The following is a 16,169-nucleotide window of genomic DNA, read 5'->3' as shown; positions in this document are numbered from 1 at the left end:
CCAGTGCATCATCCAGATACATGTAGCACCTAGAATTAGTGTTTTTTATTAATCAATTAGACTTTGTGTCAGCATTTGTGTATTTAAAAACAAGTTTCAAGTGGGAATCATAGTGCATATTATTTAGCCATAGTCCACATGGCGATGTACTCCAAGCGCAAAAACAAGTAGCATAAGTTCCACACAGCACAACATATATTTACAAGCAGTCAGCGTAGTACTAGTGTTCAAAGAGAAGTATTATCCACCCAAGAGAGCTCAAAAGCATTTCATCTTCATTTTTTTCTGATAGGCAACTTGATATCTCATCATCATTAGCATAACCATCTAATAACCCCCCTGGATGTATGCATTCAAGCGGTCCAACTCCTCCCTATGCTCAGTCACCACAGCACGAACCACATCCCCAATGGACACCATGCCTATCATTTCCTTGTCATCAATCACTGGAATGTGCCTAATGCGGTTATCTGCCAACCAAGCATGATTTACAAGGTCAAATTGTCATCCTGGAGGGGAGGCCATGATAAACCAGCAATTAAAAGCATTCAACAAGGAATATTACCTGTCATCAGCTGCATTGCTCGCAGAACTTTGGTATTGGGTGAGACTGTGATAAGCTTGTTCTGAGACCACCACATAACGAGTATGGCATTTGCAACCACAAATTTACAGATTATACATTGAGAAAAAGGAGCACAGGTATTATCGGCATAACACATAGGATGGGATTTAAAATTGTGTAGATGTATATATAAACTCGTGACTGACAATTGGACATAACCCAAGCATGAACTTTATTCTATCAAAAAGGGTACAAAACATACCTCTTCAGTCATGATATCTCCAACCTTCGTTGACTTGGATGATCTTCCCTGTACTATGATCTTTCTCAGATAATCTGGAAATGAAACATCAAATCAGGGAGAACTGGACAAGTACAACAGCACCTCACCAAGCTTGAGAGTGCAGTATGTGCAGCCAAAAGTGTAATTATGATCATAACGCAGGACTAGCTTAAATCTTGAATACTGCAGTTTACAAATCTTTCAAATTGGTGAGCTAAGGTCAAGAAGAGGCAACAGGTTTAGGGTTTTGACCATGCAAACTGAACAGTTGGGTGTTGAAGGAAGATTTGGAAGGTAAATTTGGTGTTGGAATTCTGAGAAACAGGTCACAAAATTTTTGGCAGTGTCCAAACTAGGATGTTGATGATGCAAGTAGAAATACATTTACATTTACGGTTACAAAAGAAGAGTATTTCGGTTAGGAAAAATGAAAGGTAAATATTGTGCTTAAAAGAAAGCACAAATGCATATAATTGAAGAAAGGAAGAATCCAAGTAATTATGCCATCAATCATAAAAAAATCTACTAAAACTCTTAGGCCTATTTGGTAGGCAGAAATGAGAATTGCTTTGTCTCTTTCAAAACAAGAAAAATGAAATGATAGAAAACATGTTTGGGGGCATGTTTCCAAAATTTTTACAAAAGTGGGTTAGGCCAAGACACACCTTTTGGCTACCAACTGTTCCATAGGAGAGAATCAAGTGGCTTGTGGATGCTAAAACTTTTTGGAGCTTCGGAGCTTTTAAGGCTGGAATCTTTGCTTGATCCAATTTTTCTGGGATCAACATTAGTTCAATCCACCAGGTTGACTTCTTTGCTTGATCGTGATATCTCTAAGTGACCTTTAATGTATTTGGGTCTTCCTTTAGGATGGAACCCAAAATTGATTTCCTTTAGGGATTCAGTGTTGGATATAGTCTCTATGAGGTTGGATGGATGGAAAAAAACTTTCTTATCCTTAGGAGGTAGAATCACCCTAATTCAGTCTTGTTTGTCGCACATCCCAAGCTACTTTCTTTCTCTTTTCAAGATTTCAGCTTCAATAGCTTTGAGGATTGAGAAATTACGAAGAGATTTTCTAAGATCGAGGTCTAGGAAGGGTAAAAGGGTTCACCTGGTCAATTGGAACATACTGTATAGACTTAAGAAATTTGGTGGGTTAAGGTTTGGGAAAATTACTTTGAAGAACCAAGCTTTATGAGGGAAGTGGTTTTGGAGGTACCCTCAGGAAAGTTTTGCCCTTTGACATCAGGTTGTCTTGAGTATTTATAGGACATATCTTAATGGATGAGACGCCAATAATTTAGTCAAATGGTCACATTGTTGCCCCTAGAAGGTCATTACACATATTCTCTAGGTTTTTTCTACACACTCGCTTTGCAGTGGGTGATGGGTCCAGAATTTGTTTCTGGGAAGATTTGTGGTGGGGGGACTAACCGTTACGCTTACAATTTCCAAGACTTTTCAGAGTCACCACAACTAAAAACCTTTCCATTTCAGTCATATTAGGTAATGATAATTCTACTTCTTGGGATCTTATCTTTTGCCGCAATCTAACGGATGTGGAGATTGAGGATCTTGAAAGACTAATGTATTTACTTTCCCATGTTCATTTGACTCCTTTGATTCCAAATGCAAAAGCTTGGGTTATGTTATCTTTAGAAGTTTTCTCAGTAAATTCTTTTATGTTAGCCTTATCCAATTTTTCATATTCTACTCCTTTCTACCTGGCTAACTTTTTGTGGAAATCAAGAATCCCCTCTTAGGTCATGGGTTTTGCCTGGTTAGTGGCACATGAGAAGGTAAATACCAATGATATGCTACAGTTGAAAAGACCTTTCAAAGCCCTTAGCCTTGATTGGTGCATCCTTTGTAGGAGGAGTATTGAGACGGTTGATCATCTTTTCTTACAATGTCCAATTACTTTGGGATTGTGGCATAAGATTTTCTCATAGGTGAGGATGGTGTGGGTTCTACCAAACAATATTCATGAACGATGATGATTTCTTTCAAGTGCTTTGGAAACTCTATTAGAGGCAAGACTCTTTGGAGGATCGTGTCTCTTTTTGTTGTGAATTGTGTGGAGAGAGAAGAACGCTAGGATTTTTTAGGACACTTGTAAGATGCCAAAGATGATGTGAGATGCGTTTCATTTCTTAGTTTCCCACTATATAGACATTTTTAAACCCTATCCCTTGAGTGTAATTCAAGTTAGTTGGTTTTCGATTTGCACACCTTAGGGTAGGGTCTACAGGGCCAGGAGTTGTTATACTTGTACGGGCCTTTTGTACTTTTTGTATAGCCCCTTGTATTGAGGAGGCCTACTTAGTTCTTTTATATCAAATCTGTATTTCACGGGGAGGATTTCTCATCCTTCTCATCTTTTATTTATTCTTAATTAATACATATGTTTGTTTTTTATCTTTTTAAAAAAAAAAAAAAAGTCCAAAATATGCATAAGCAACCCTTCATGCCATATTTCTTCTCTTCCTCACAAAGGATTTCTACCAACTTAAGAGAGCCTCTTTAAATGAAGTTTGCAAACGATGAGAAGATGCCACAAGATACTTTTCTTGGTGCAATGAAGCAAGAGGTGGTTTACTAATCAAAACAATTTCTTTCAGGAAGGGATCATATAGCCTCAATATCAAATAGGAGTATGGGGGTTTTACTAAAAACTTACCATTCTTTGATTCTAACCATACTGCCCTATCCCCATCATTTCAGCTAACCACTTTCATTTGCAATCTTAAGAGGAATTCCTCCATTCTTTCAAGCTCCCAATCATGCAACTATCTAACAAAACAACGGCTCAACATTCCCTTTCCCCTGTCTGCTCTCACACATCTGCTACCCATGAGTCTTTTCCAGTGGCAATAGCAAAAAGAGAAGGAAAGGAATCACTCAAAATTGACTCACCACACCACCCATCCTTCCAAAATATTTACCCTTTTTCCATTCATCACTGTGAAACAAGATATGCTTTTAATGGCATACAAACCTTATCTAATTGCCTTCCACAGCCTCAATCCATGTCTTCCCTCATGAACTGCATTTCCCCTGCTTCTTCCCTAAACTTCCCTACTATAACACTTTTTTCCAAAGACCTTCCATTTCCATTGCAAACCTCCAAGTCCATTTGTCAATCAAGGTCTCGTTGAGCACAAAAAAACTCCTAGTACCAAGACCACCCCTCCCCCTCTTTTCTTCTCGATGTAGACAATAGACCCATCAACAAAATGGGGTTTGATTTCTGGTGATTCCCCCCACAGGAAGTCGTTGAATCTTCTCAAGCAATGAACTCACTTTTCTAGGATTGAGGCTTAAATAGAATATGAATATAAAAATATTAGGTCAAAGGAATTTGGAATACTTATCAAATAAACAAAAATAAATCACTACCAAAAATCACTACCAAATGCTATGGTGTATCCTGGAACACCGTAGCACGGTGCAGTCCTTCACAAAATAACCTTAGATGCCACTTTAGTTGAACTCCGCACAGCCCTCCCTTTTTGCACAAGCAAACACAAACAATTTGAATTGTATGCCAAGATGAAATTTTCACAAATTAGTTGCTGCTCCTAATCAGTCTACCAAGTTGCTTCCCTAAGGAACTGTTGTTTCCCAATATGATAAATGTCACAACTACAGAAGGTTTCAGCAAGCATAGCAGATAAAAACAGATCAATCGAGAGATGAGTAATCTATGAAGGGGAAACAAAATCTTTTGTTCCTGCTGCTGGTATTGCTTCTGGACAAGCTTCTACTTATACTGGTGCTTATAGATCACTTGTTGCATTAAACCCAACTGCATATAAGTTTGATTAGCCCTATCAGGAAGTAGATATCTATATAAGAAAATGCATCGCCAATCCATTTAATCCTGAGAACTTAAGGCATGGAGTTGCTTCAGGTTGCAGGTAGGCTAGCAATCTCTGACAACTAGCCTAACGAATGAAGCAGGCTCTCATCTACATTCTGGACAACCATAAGAGAGATGTTTTTTCTTGATATTTTTCTTACCATAGTCCAAATCCACAATATATTTTTTTAATCACAAATAAAACATGTATTAAATAAAATAAAAAGTGTATGAGAAGGATGAGGAATCCTTCCAAAAATACAAAAATTTGATTAAAAAAAAAAAAAAGGTATGACTGAACACCACCATACTGGGAGCCTCTATGTTGGTATGCTACCACACAAATCCGCAAAATATTTTCCCACACAGAGCTCCAAGAAACAATAGTGGTTCAGATATATCAAATGTGTCATGCATAAACGAAGAAAGTAAATAGAGGGATTCTCCATTTACCTCTCTCTGTGATGATTCCTGCAATAGATTTTTGTTCTCCAGGTTTCACAACCACCAAGGCTCCAACATTGTGATGTGTCATCTGAAATGGAAGTGAGACATTTCATCTATAGATTCAATCCTCATGCCAAAGTTTGTCATAGCATAACAAAAATTAGAAGTGTCACAAAGCACAAAAATGCATACTGATTTCACAGCATCATAAACAGAATCATCTGTAGTGCACCAAAGCCAAGAACCATCTGCACTTTTGCCTTTTCCTTTCAAAACGTCTGCAATTGTGGTGCTCTCAAAACCATGCTCCTCCATACGAGCTGAAGTAACCGACTGAAGACGAGAAAATACAACAGATGGCATGATTGGATTCACCAGCCTGATACGATGCAGAACTACATTTTTTACAATGCTTCCATGTGATACAATTGCTTGTATTGCTCCTTGCATTTTACCTGTTAAAGAATAGGTTTCAATATGCAGGTGGAAAATATTAATTTTTTTAGTTCAGCATACAGATGGTAGAAATTCACAAAGGGTGATATGAGCCTCTTTCAATCATGCATGTACTTCCGCCAGAAAAATCAATTTCAATGAACAGCATGAATTGTTTACTGAGATTCCAGCCCATAAACACTTTTCTCTCAAAAGAATTATTTCAAAATAAATAAAAAATAAATAACAAATTAAAGAGAATTTCTCAAGTGGGTATGAGGACTGTTAATATCTTAGCTACTGAGATCTTCAAATGTTGCAACAACAATAAGTGGTCATAGAAAAGCAGTTATTTGGGCTCCTCACTCTCTATTTTGACCTTCATTTTTTGTGATAGGCAACAAGATCATGCATTAAGAGGCGCCTAAAAAGAGTGGGGGGGCACCCTATGTATACAGGCAGTATACACAAAACAACCAAAAGTAAGCATCAAACAAAGTAAGCCTACAAAAACAAGGCAATGCTAACCACAATAAAAAGCATTTAGGAAATCCAACTGTAAAGAATCCTAGGACCACTCTAAAAGTGACTGTATGAAGAAAGCCTTCAATCTTTGATCTTAAAGCTCTCATCTTCAAAAGTCCTTCAGGTGCACTCTTTCCAAATACACCAAAATAAGCAAATTAGAGCCAAATGCCAAACTACTCTTTTCTTCTTATTTAACCCCTTAACTTTCCATTGTAGAAGGAGATTTTTCACTAAGGATGGAAACACACAAACCAAGCCAAAGACTACTGACAGAAAAAAAAAACACCACAGCTCTCTTGTCTTGTCACAATGAATCAAAATGTAATCAATTGATTCTTCACTATCTTTATAAAGGCTACATTTGTTGATCATTTGTCATCCCCTCTTCATTAAAGCATCTACCGTTAAGATCTTCCCCCAAACAGCTTCCCAAGCAAAAAAACAAATTTGAGGAGCACAAGATCCCCAGATCTCTTTACCTGAAAAAACTAAATTATTCTCTACCCTTAAGAAAATGTAATATGACTTGACACTAAAATTTCCCCTTCTATCATCTTCCAAATTAAAATGTCTTCTTCTTGCACTTTTAACAGGTGAAGAAGCTCTAAAAAATGGGTCACCTCCTCTATCTCCCAATCTTGGAAGGGTCTTCTAAATTGAACCTCTCAACATCCCCCTTTACCCCCATCTCTTTCCTATAAGTCTACAGCTGTAACATTTTTGTGGGAAGCTATCTTGAAAAGAGTAGGGTATGCATCTTTCAACTTAAACTACCTTGCCCATTTGTTCCACCAGAATCTAGTATATCTACCATTTTCTATTCGAATAGAAGTTTTGACACAAAACTCTTCCAACCCTTTTCTAATGTCTTTTCAAAGGCTCATCCCAAAAGAATCCCCCATCCATTTCCCTGAATTTTCCAAAAATAATCTTCCTCCACAAGCTCTATCACTCAACAAAAAACCTCCATAACCCTTTGCCTAGCAAGGCTTGATTGAGACCCTTCAACCTTCTTAGTCCTAGCCCTCCATATTTTTAATCCTTACACACATCTAGCCAATTTACCAAATGGATCTTTCTCCTTTCTCCCGAATCTCCTCATAAAAAGTCTCTTTAAATTCTCTTTAATTTGCTACTCACTTTTCTAAGAATTGCAAAGATGGACATAAAATAAATAGGAGGTTTGATAGAGTGCTCTTAATAAGGACACTAGTCTTCCTCCTTTGGATTGGTACTATTTTTTTTTCCAACCAGCCAATTTCTTCTTAAACCTCTCCTCGATTGAATCCCACACACCACAATGCTTGTGAGGGGGGCCCAAGGGGTAAGCTTAGATAAGAAGTAGGAAGTTTACCAACTTTGCACCCAAAAGGAGAAGTTGCTCTATCTACATCCTCCATCTCCCTCACTAGAATAATTTCACTTTTTTGCATATTTATTTTCAAGCTTGACACCAATGTGAAGCAAGTCACAACCCACTTCCAATATTTCAACTAATCTACATTATCCTCACAAAACAAAAAAAAAAGGGTATCATATGCAAACAAAAGGTTTGAGACTTGAGTCACCTCTGCCCCTCTACCCTCAATCTTGAAAAACCCTAATGAAACTTCCTTGTTTAGCCTTTGCAATTAAGCTAGTGAGGGCTTCCATGACCAACACAAAAAGATAGGGTGAGAAAGCGACCCCTTGCCCCAAACCTCTAGAGGTCGAGAAGAAATTGGTGGGAGTGCCATTTAACAATAGCTGTCACTCTCGCATAAGAAATACAAAACTAGATCCATTGTCTCCATTTGGGGCCAAATCCCATATTTTCTAAGATTGAGAAAAGGAACTTCCAACTTACGTGATCGTAAGCCTTTTCTATATCCAATTTGCAAACTAAACCCACATTGGAACTATGCTTCCTAGAGTCAATAGCCTCATTTGCAATCAAGATAGCATCCAAAATCTATCCACCCCTTACAAAAGCATTTTGACTATTTGACACCACCTTGCCAACCACCCTTTTCAACCTATTAGCTAGGACTTTTGCTAGAAGTTTATAAAGACACCCCACTAGGTTGATTAGCCTAAAATCCTTCATGTCACGTATCTCCTTTTTTTAAGAATAAGAACTAAAAACGTTGCATTAAGGCTATGAGCCATGGAATTCTTCGAATGAAACTCCTCAAAAAAATGCATCACTTCCCTACCTACTCTAGGCCAACAAAACTTCCAAAAAGCCATTGAAAATCCATTTAGCCCAAGTGCCTTGTCACCCTCCAATTTTGAAAGTGCTACAGTCACCTCCTTCTCAAAGCCCTCTTTGTTTGAAGAGTCAATGCTTTTGAATAGCTTTGTTCTTCTCGCTTGGGATTCATCAAACACTACTTTAAAGTGGGAAAAAAAATGCCTCCTTTAAGCTCCTCCTCTTTTTCCAACCGGACACCACTAACAAAATTTTCATTTCTCCTTGCATTAGCCATGTAGTGAAAAAAATTGGTGTTGTTATCTCCTTCCTTCAGCCAAAGAGCCCTTGACTTTTGCCTCCAAGAGGTTTCTTCTAAGATGGCTAGATGACTGTACTCATCTTTAGCAACCTTCTGGCTTCCCCTATCCTCGTTGGCAAAGGGTCCTAGCCTTTCTACACTATCCCAATAGTTGATAAACTCAAAAGCAGAATCCTTCCTAGCTGAGACAATACTAACCACCCCTTTATTCCACTTCTTCAAGTCATTTTCAATGCTTGTAATTTCTTCGCAAGCACAAAGTTGGGGCTACCCCTAAAATTATACATCTACCACCACTCTTTGATTTTATCCGCAAAAAGCCTTCTAACTTTAACCACATGTTTTCAAATCTGAGTAGACCTTTGCCTTCCCCCCCAAACCCAACCTAGCAAGATAGGAGAATGGTCAAACAATGGTCTTGGCAACAAAAATTGTAGGGCCCTTGAAATGTGATCCTTCCAATCTCCAAAAAATAAAAAACAGTCCAAATATGCCTTGAATGATCCTCCCTGTCCTCCACTCCACGTGAACCACCTCCACCTAGAAGTGAGTCTACAAGCTCTAACTCTTCAATAAAGATGAAGAATTCTCTCATAGCAGCTAACAACTACCTACAATTGCTCTTTTCAACTGGTAAATGCACCACTTAAGTCACCAACTATGCACCTAGGCTCATCCTAAAGACCCTTAATTGATGCTAACTCCTCCCACATCTCCCTCCTCTCTCTTCCCTTTAGTGGGCCATATAGCCCAAAAAACACCCAAAGAAAACCATCTTCACAATTTCTAAATTGACAAGAAATTAAAAAAAAGAACCCACTTCAATAGCCATCCTTTCCAATACTCTTTTATCCTAAAATAACAACACCCCTCTTGTCATGCCCCTTGCATTCAGAGATGCCCAACCCAGATGCCTTCCCACACCCAAGTTTCTCACAATCTTGTTTGACATCTCCCTCATTTTTGTTTCTTGAACACATACCAAGTTTGGCTTATGTTTTCTAACCATAAACTTAACTACCTTTCTTTTATCTGGGTCATGCAAGCCTCTAACATTCAAGGAGAAAATCCCAAGCTTCATTTGGATAATAAAGTTACATGCCTACCCATCCCCCCATCCTCTACCTCTTTGCCTATGTTGCCCTCATAATTCATGGAGCTAAATAGTTTCTTCAATTCTCTGTCTTTCCTTGAGTTGGATAATGCTCCCTTTTTGCCTAGCTTTTGACAGACTCACAGAGCATTTTCTATTCTCAATTTCTACAAGAATTCTCAAGATATATCCTTTGAAGCCTTCCATTGAGACCCCCATTGACTTACAAAATCCAAGGAATTTTTTGTTCACCCAAGGGGATCTCATTGTTCCCACCTCTCTTGCTACAGAAATCTCAAGCGACAACCTTTCCTCTCCTATCGCCTCACTTTGATCAGACATGGGGGATTTTCCAAAGCTTCACTCCCTTAGGGTCGAAACATCCACCCTTTCACTTGAAGGGCTAAGACTAGGTGATCTTGAAGTACAATAGATTGTTCGTCCTTGAGAATCATACACAGAGGACCCCTCACAAACCCATGCTTCATTGGATCTTCAAAATACCCATTCGTACCTAATTTACTCCCCCTAATTACCTTTTGATTGTACTCCAAGGCCACAGGGGCAAGCTCTTACATCCATAGTTGTGAAAGGTGTACTTAGGCTCAGGGTGGCGTGACGCTACCCTCCGACGCCTCGCCTGAAGGCAGGTGACGCCCCTTCACGAAGGCGCCGCTTAGGCGCGACACGGTCGCCTGACTCGCCTCTGACTAGGTACGCACTCCTTCTTCTTCTTCTTCTTCTTCTTCCGTTGGGTTGCAGAGGGCTGGACTGAGCCCTAATTTTTTTTTTATTTGGTGGGTCCAAAACGGCGTCGTTTTGGCCCTCATTAATTTTAAAGGAACAGGCCAAAACGACGCTGTTTTGGCTTGTTCCTCCCTTCCAGCCCCCTTTTCTGGTCTTTCTCAACCCAAGACCACTCCCAATCGTGCCCTAGCCTCAGCCGTGTTGGAGAAGTGAAGAAGAAGAAGAAAAATAGGAGAAAAATAGAAAAAGTGAAGAAATGATGTGATTAAATTGAAGTTTTGGATGATATTTGATGATTTATGTGTTTAAGACAAATAAATGATTGTTAAATTTGATTATATTATATGAAAATATATATGTAAATTAGGGTACGCCTCACTTCACTAGAGCCCGTGCCTTAGGCGCGTCTTGCGCCTCAGGCTCCAGGACTACTTTGCGCCTTGGTGCGCCTTGAGCCTTTTAAAACTATGCTTACATCACATCCTCAAGAACTTCCTCCCCAACAACCTTTTCCTCACCAATCATCTCCTATGTGAGCCCTAGCAATCAAGGACCACCACTACCCCCCTCCTTATCTCCTTTAGAGGACATAATATAGTTGTGAGAATGCGCATGGGGCTTCTTTACTTGTTTTAATTTCCTAAGGCTGGTCTTTTTGGGCCTTACCCAACTTTCAGCCTATAGGCCCACTTAAAGAAGAAGGCCCATTTTGTTTTTAAAACAACTAGCTTGAATTGAATTGGGCTTCACAAAAGATCCAAGCCCCCTTCTATAAGTAGGGCTTCCCTTCTAGGCTCTGGCTCAACCACCTTATCATCAAACCCAAGCAGCCCACAATCAGTCATCCCCATACTATAGTCAGATTTCACAAATCCCAACCTCAAAAGGTCATCTTTTCCGCTTTTTCCTCTATCAGGACCCCCATCATACTTATTGGTAGCCCTAGGTAGATTTTCAAAAGCAAGATCCTCACAACCTTTTAGCTTAGAATTAACAGAACTTCTCCAAGGCAACAAGCCAACATCCCCACCACTCTTGACAGAATCAATCGTTTTGGCTATAGCAGAACCTCCTTTCGATTGAGGTCCTTGTCAACATGCACCAAAGCACGTGAACTAAACCTCTCTTCTTCTCGCACATTGCTTTCTTTGTATTCTAACAATGTTTCGCTTTGGGATTTTACTACAACAGTGACCTGCAAGGTTGAGTACCACATAGAGTTCTCCCACCATAGAAGAATAGAGGAGACAAACCCTACTATCACCTCTATTTTTCAAGGCACCTCCTTTCCAATGTTTTTCATCAGGATTCTTACCTATTTGAAATTGAGGGACTATTCAGTCTCCTCATCCACAGCTATGAGCCCCCCACATGCATCCACCACCTTTTTGGAGAACTCCATATCTCAAAGTTTTAAAGGCAAACCTAGGAGTCTCACCCATGAAAATGCCTTTAAAAATCCAGTCGAGAACACCCCACAATTGGTAACCACCAATTTAGAGAAACTTGACGACCATTAAGAGAGCAGCAACCTTCATCCAAAGCTTTTTTAGCATGATCTTATGTAGAGAACTCAAACAGGAATAAGGGATCACTCATTAAGGCCACTTTCACTGGTCTAAATAGCCTTCACTTGGTCTTTACACAATTTTCCACTATCCTTAACTCTGGTGTTCACACATCTTTGACATCCCATTCACCTACCAAACAATAGCTAAGAGCTTTCAACTTAGAAGAGTACGTAGCATTCCCGACTTGAACCCAAACTTCTTCGCCCATTCTTCTTGGCAATTTTTTAGTAGCATTTGCATCGCTTACACCTATTTTTACTAGGCAAGACCTTTCCAAACTTCTTGACCTGGAGTTGCCCTCTCCCCCAAACTTGATTTCAACACCATCTAAGGATATCTCCCTTAATTTCCATCCCAACAAATCCCATCCTACCCTCTAGAATAATTTTTTTTTTTTTTTATAAGTAAATAAGATCTTGCATTAGAAATGCCTAGAAATGGTGAAAACAGACACACGAAGTATACAAAGAAACGCCCAAAAAAACTAGGCAGCAAAGGAACAAGAAAGTCATCCCCTTACTTAACAAACAATCAATCTATGAAGTCAATCATAGACAAAGTGTGGTCCTCTATATACGCCCTAGCCCAATTCACAAAATTATACAAAAAAGAAAATTTGATAGCTTGGTTAGACCGTTCGACATCATTGAATGCTCTCTCATTCTTTTCCTTCCATAAAGTCCACATTAAGCATAAAGTTGCAGCCCTCCACGCCTTCTCTCTTCTTTTGCCCACAAGGCTTCCATGCCACCCAAGCAAGTTCCCTCTCACGAAGGAACGCAAAACCCAATGCACACTGAAAAGGGCAAAGATCAAATTTCACAACATTCTAGCCTTAATACAAACCAAAAAAGGAGGTCACTAGTTTCCTCTTCTTTACACAAGTAGTATCTATTCAGTAATTTCATCCCCTCCCTTTCAATTGGTATCTAGTATTTGTTCGGTATCATACGGTCACTGGTATATTTGTTCTCATTGGATGTCAAAAGATACTTCATTATTATTCCAAAAGGCTAACCCTCTGGAATAATAATGAAGTATCTTTTGTCATGCAATGAGAACAGAGACTAAGAGATAATGCGTAGCTTCATTTTGACACATTTCTATCTTAAACCTTCTACCACAATCTCTCAATTCGCCCTTGAAGAGTTTTTCCCCTCTCCAGTTATAGCATAAATCCAAGGACTTCAAAAGCCAATTCAACACTCCTCTGCTCACTTTGATCCATCTCCAGCAGCCTTGCCTTTTTCATCTGTGCCTCTCTCCACTGTTTTACCCAATCAGCTCTAAGCTCAAAGGACTTGGAATGAATGAGGACCAACCTCAAACTTTCTGCACCCCTTAGATCCATCTTTCCAATCTCATAACAGGTCCTTTTTGACTAATTTACCACCAGCTTTCTATTATAATTGTGTTTCCAATATTTTAAAATTCTATGTCCAATAAGAGTTCCCACTTTTACAAATATCACAGGGATATCTACCTCAATATGGCATGGCATTTAGAATGTTGAATAGCATTTCCAATTTCCATTACAGATGTTTTCAAATTTGAAAGGACCAAGTCATGGGACCATATGATATATCATACCAACATTAGGCAGCACACTCATTTTTTGCAATATGCATCTAAGAATTAATATCTTAAGCTTAAGCAAACATCCACCAGATTTTTTGGTAAACTCCATATGTGTTTCCATCCTTGTCAGTTGAACACATGTTTTGTCTATGTAGCATTATTGGGTCAAATGAAAAGAAAATTTCCAATGAATGAAAGGAAAACCCAAGACACCCCAAACCATGAAAAAATGAACTGTTGGATGAGGGAGGCAAAACAAGAAGAAATAAAAAGATGATCAAGTGGCTCTTCACATTGAGGCAGATGACATATCTGGTTTTACAAATTACAAACCCTTGCAAATATGGTGACCAACATTGAGGATCTCACCTAAAAGAGCCATCCACGTAAAGAAAGAGACTGTAAGAGGAATTAAAGCTGAATAAATGTCTATGCCTATAAAAACAATGAGTATAAGGGAATGGATCCCTGATTAAGGGGTGTAACCTCCAGTAAAATCATACCAAATCCAATCATTCTGCAAGCTGAACATAAGGAGTTAATAGCTTCTGGGTCATAACCAATTCCAAAGCAAGTTGAAAAATATTACAGTTATCCTTAAATGGAGGACTGGTATCATACACAGTTGTTTTGGTTATGGGAAAATATTTTCCCTAGTGAATTACAATCCCATCTTCCACATATGTTCTAAAGCACCCATCAAGTATCTCAAAATATTACATACTGTTGTTAAACAAAATAAGATGTATTGCACCTTCCCGATATGGTTTGCATGGGAAAGCATAAACAAGTTAATTACTTCAACTACAAAGGTAGCTTACGAGTCTTCTGTGCCTCTGATCATTAAAAAATTTCAGTTGCTTAGCATTACACATAGTACTTAGATCCACAGAGGTCTCAATATTAAATGGAAGCCAGCTAAACCGTTATTTTGTAAAAGGTTTATCCCAAGGATTGGACAAGCTGGCAAAGGCCCAAAACCAATCAACACTCATTGAATATTTGAGGCTTCAACCTCAGCCTGGCGGCCATAGCCTTAAGTCTACAACATAAGCCTCAATAGCCTTTAAAAAACTACCATTGGATAGTTGGAGATTCTCCTGTATTTGAAGAAGACTTACTAACTTACTAAAAACAGGACAATCAACACTTCCTGGAGATCCAGATCGGCAAACTTCACAGCTGACTATCCAATGAAGAGGGGACAGAACATGAGAATTATTATGGTTGTTAATCCACGCCCATTTAGCCATTGACTGTGCTGTCATTTCTTCTTTGGGAAAGATCCCTATATTTTCCTCATAAATTCAACAATTTCTTAAACAGAAAAGGAATTAGAGAGAAAACATCAAATTAAGGATCTTCAAAAATTGGAGAATAAACTTTTGCAACATCTAGTTATGAGCACATCCCAGTTCTCATCGGTCAACCCACTGCAGTTTTCCTACCCACGGACAAAAATGCTATTGATGGGGGACAATGAAAAAGCAAAACTCACAACGAAGATCACAGCGGGAGACAGAGACGAACATAAAATACTCATAATTTATACGAGCAGCAAGCATATACAATTTACAACAATTATAAAAAGAGCAAGATCACATCCCAAAAGGAAGAAGGAGCCGATAGTTTTCGGATCGTGGATTCACCTCGTGGAGTGAACTCCAATGAGAAAGAAAGAGAAAATCGGAGAAAGAGAGACGAAGATGGAAGATTTAGGGTTAGGTTTACCTGGCGGCCACTGACGCTATCCTTTCTTAGCTTCTCTCTCTGTGTCCCCAAGCACTCCTGAAGCGAGAGATAAAATAATCCATCCAGCATTTTTATTAAACCGAACAAAATAAGCTGTTCATAATCTTATGCAAAGTAAAAGTGCATTTAGTGTGGGTATCAATCATGACAACAAACTATTAACGAATTATACGCTTAAAAGGTCAAAAGTATGTCCACGCTAGGGCAGCAATTAGTCAATTACACAGTCCAACCAGCCCAAGCTACTGTTCGGGTTGTAGTGTTAAAAAAACATTTTTGTTATTGTATGAGAAACCTATATTACACAAAATACATTATTGTTGTTGCATTCCTATCTACCACTTCAAACTCATTTAACTTATTTTAATTTTTTTATATCAGTATTAAATAATTTGAAAATACACAAAAATTTTACTAATATTGATTATATTATAATTTCTTTAATATTTTTAAAGTACAACCAAACGTGAGAAAATCATTTTCTTTATATTATTTTTGGTTTCTGAAAAAAGATAGGGAAATAAAATAAAGAATAAATGTGGAAGGAAAGAAAAAGGTTTAGGGTTTAATATTTAAGGTTTAGAGTTTAGGTCTTAGGATTTTAGAGCTTAAGGTTTTAGGAGTTTAGGGTTTTGGGTCATCATTTATAAACACTAATAAATTTTATTTTATTTATAATTTTTCTAATCTTCGTGGAAGTGAATTCCACATAGAAAATGAAAAGCAAAATTAAGTTGTATTTAAGAAGGGATGCTCCCATCTTATGCATTGTTGAGGCGTGGATCGGGTTGCAGCAAGGATGCATGCTTTTGA

The 16,169-nt window shown here is 38.5% G+C and overlaps 1 protein-coding gene across 2 annotated transcripts; it reads right to left on the bottom strand.

Annotated features, from left to right (window-relative positions):
- Window positions 1-94: 94 nt before the first annotated feature.
- LOC117916210 (CBS domain-containing protein CBSX3, mitochondrial) lies at window positions 95-15,435 on the bottom strand. 2 transcript variants are annotated; one of them, XM_034832127.1, is made up of 6 exons: window positions 15,336-15,435; window positions 5,353-5,615; window positions 5,167-5,248; window positions 828-901; window positions 566-626; window positions 95-470 (listed from the first exon to the last, which is right to left on the bottom strand). In XM_034832127.1, the coding sequence occupies exons 2-6, from the start codon at window positions 5,608-5,610 to the stop codon at window positions 328-330; spliced, it is 618 nt and encodes a 205-aa protein (XP_034688018.1). In that variant the 5' UTR covers window positions 5,611-5,615; window positions 15,336-15,435; the 3' UTR covers window positions 95-327. The 2 variants fall into 2 exon arrangements, with proteins under 2 accessions (XP_034688018.1, XP_034688019.1); XM_034832128.1 differs by lacking the exon at window positions 15,336-15,435 and adding an exon at window positions 15,254-15,334.
- Between the last annotated feature and the right edge of the window lie 734 nt (window positions 15,436-16,169).

Source organism: Vitis riparia, chromosome 6, assembly GCF_004353265.1.
Source record: "Vitis riparia cultivar Riparia Gloire de Montpellier isolate 1030 chromosome 6, EGFV_Vit.rip_1.0, whole genome shotgun sequence".
Classification (NCBI taxonomy): Eukaryota; Viridiplantae; Streptophyta; class Magnoliopsida; order Vitales; family Vitaceae; genus Vitis; species Vitis riparia.
Note: the sequence above shows the minus strand (reverse complement) of the source record. Positions and strands in the feature narration are given on the sequence as shown.

Bases quoted from the DNA above. Each gene is read 5' to 3' on its own strand.
- LOC117916210 (XM_034832127.1), bottom strand. From the start codon at position 5,610: ATGCAAGGAGCAATACAAGCAATTGTATCACATGGAAGCATTGTAAAA. The intron at 902-5,166 runs GTAAATGGAGAA...TTTCATTTCCAG, and splicing joins AGGAATCATCACAGAGAGAG to ATTATCTGAGAAAGATCATA. The intron at 627-827 runs GTATGTTTTGTA...TGGTGGTCTCAG, and splicing joins GAGATATCATGACTGAAGAG to AACAAGCTTATCACAGTCTC.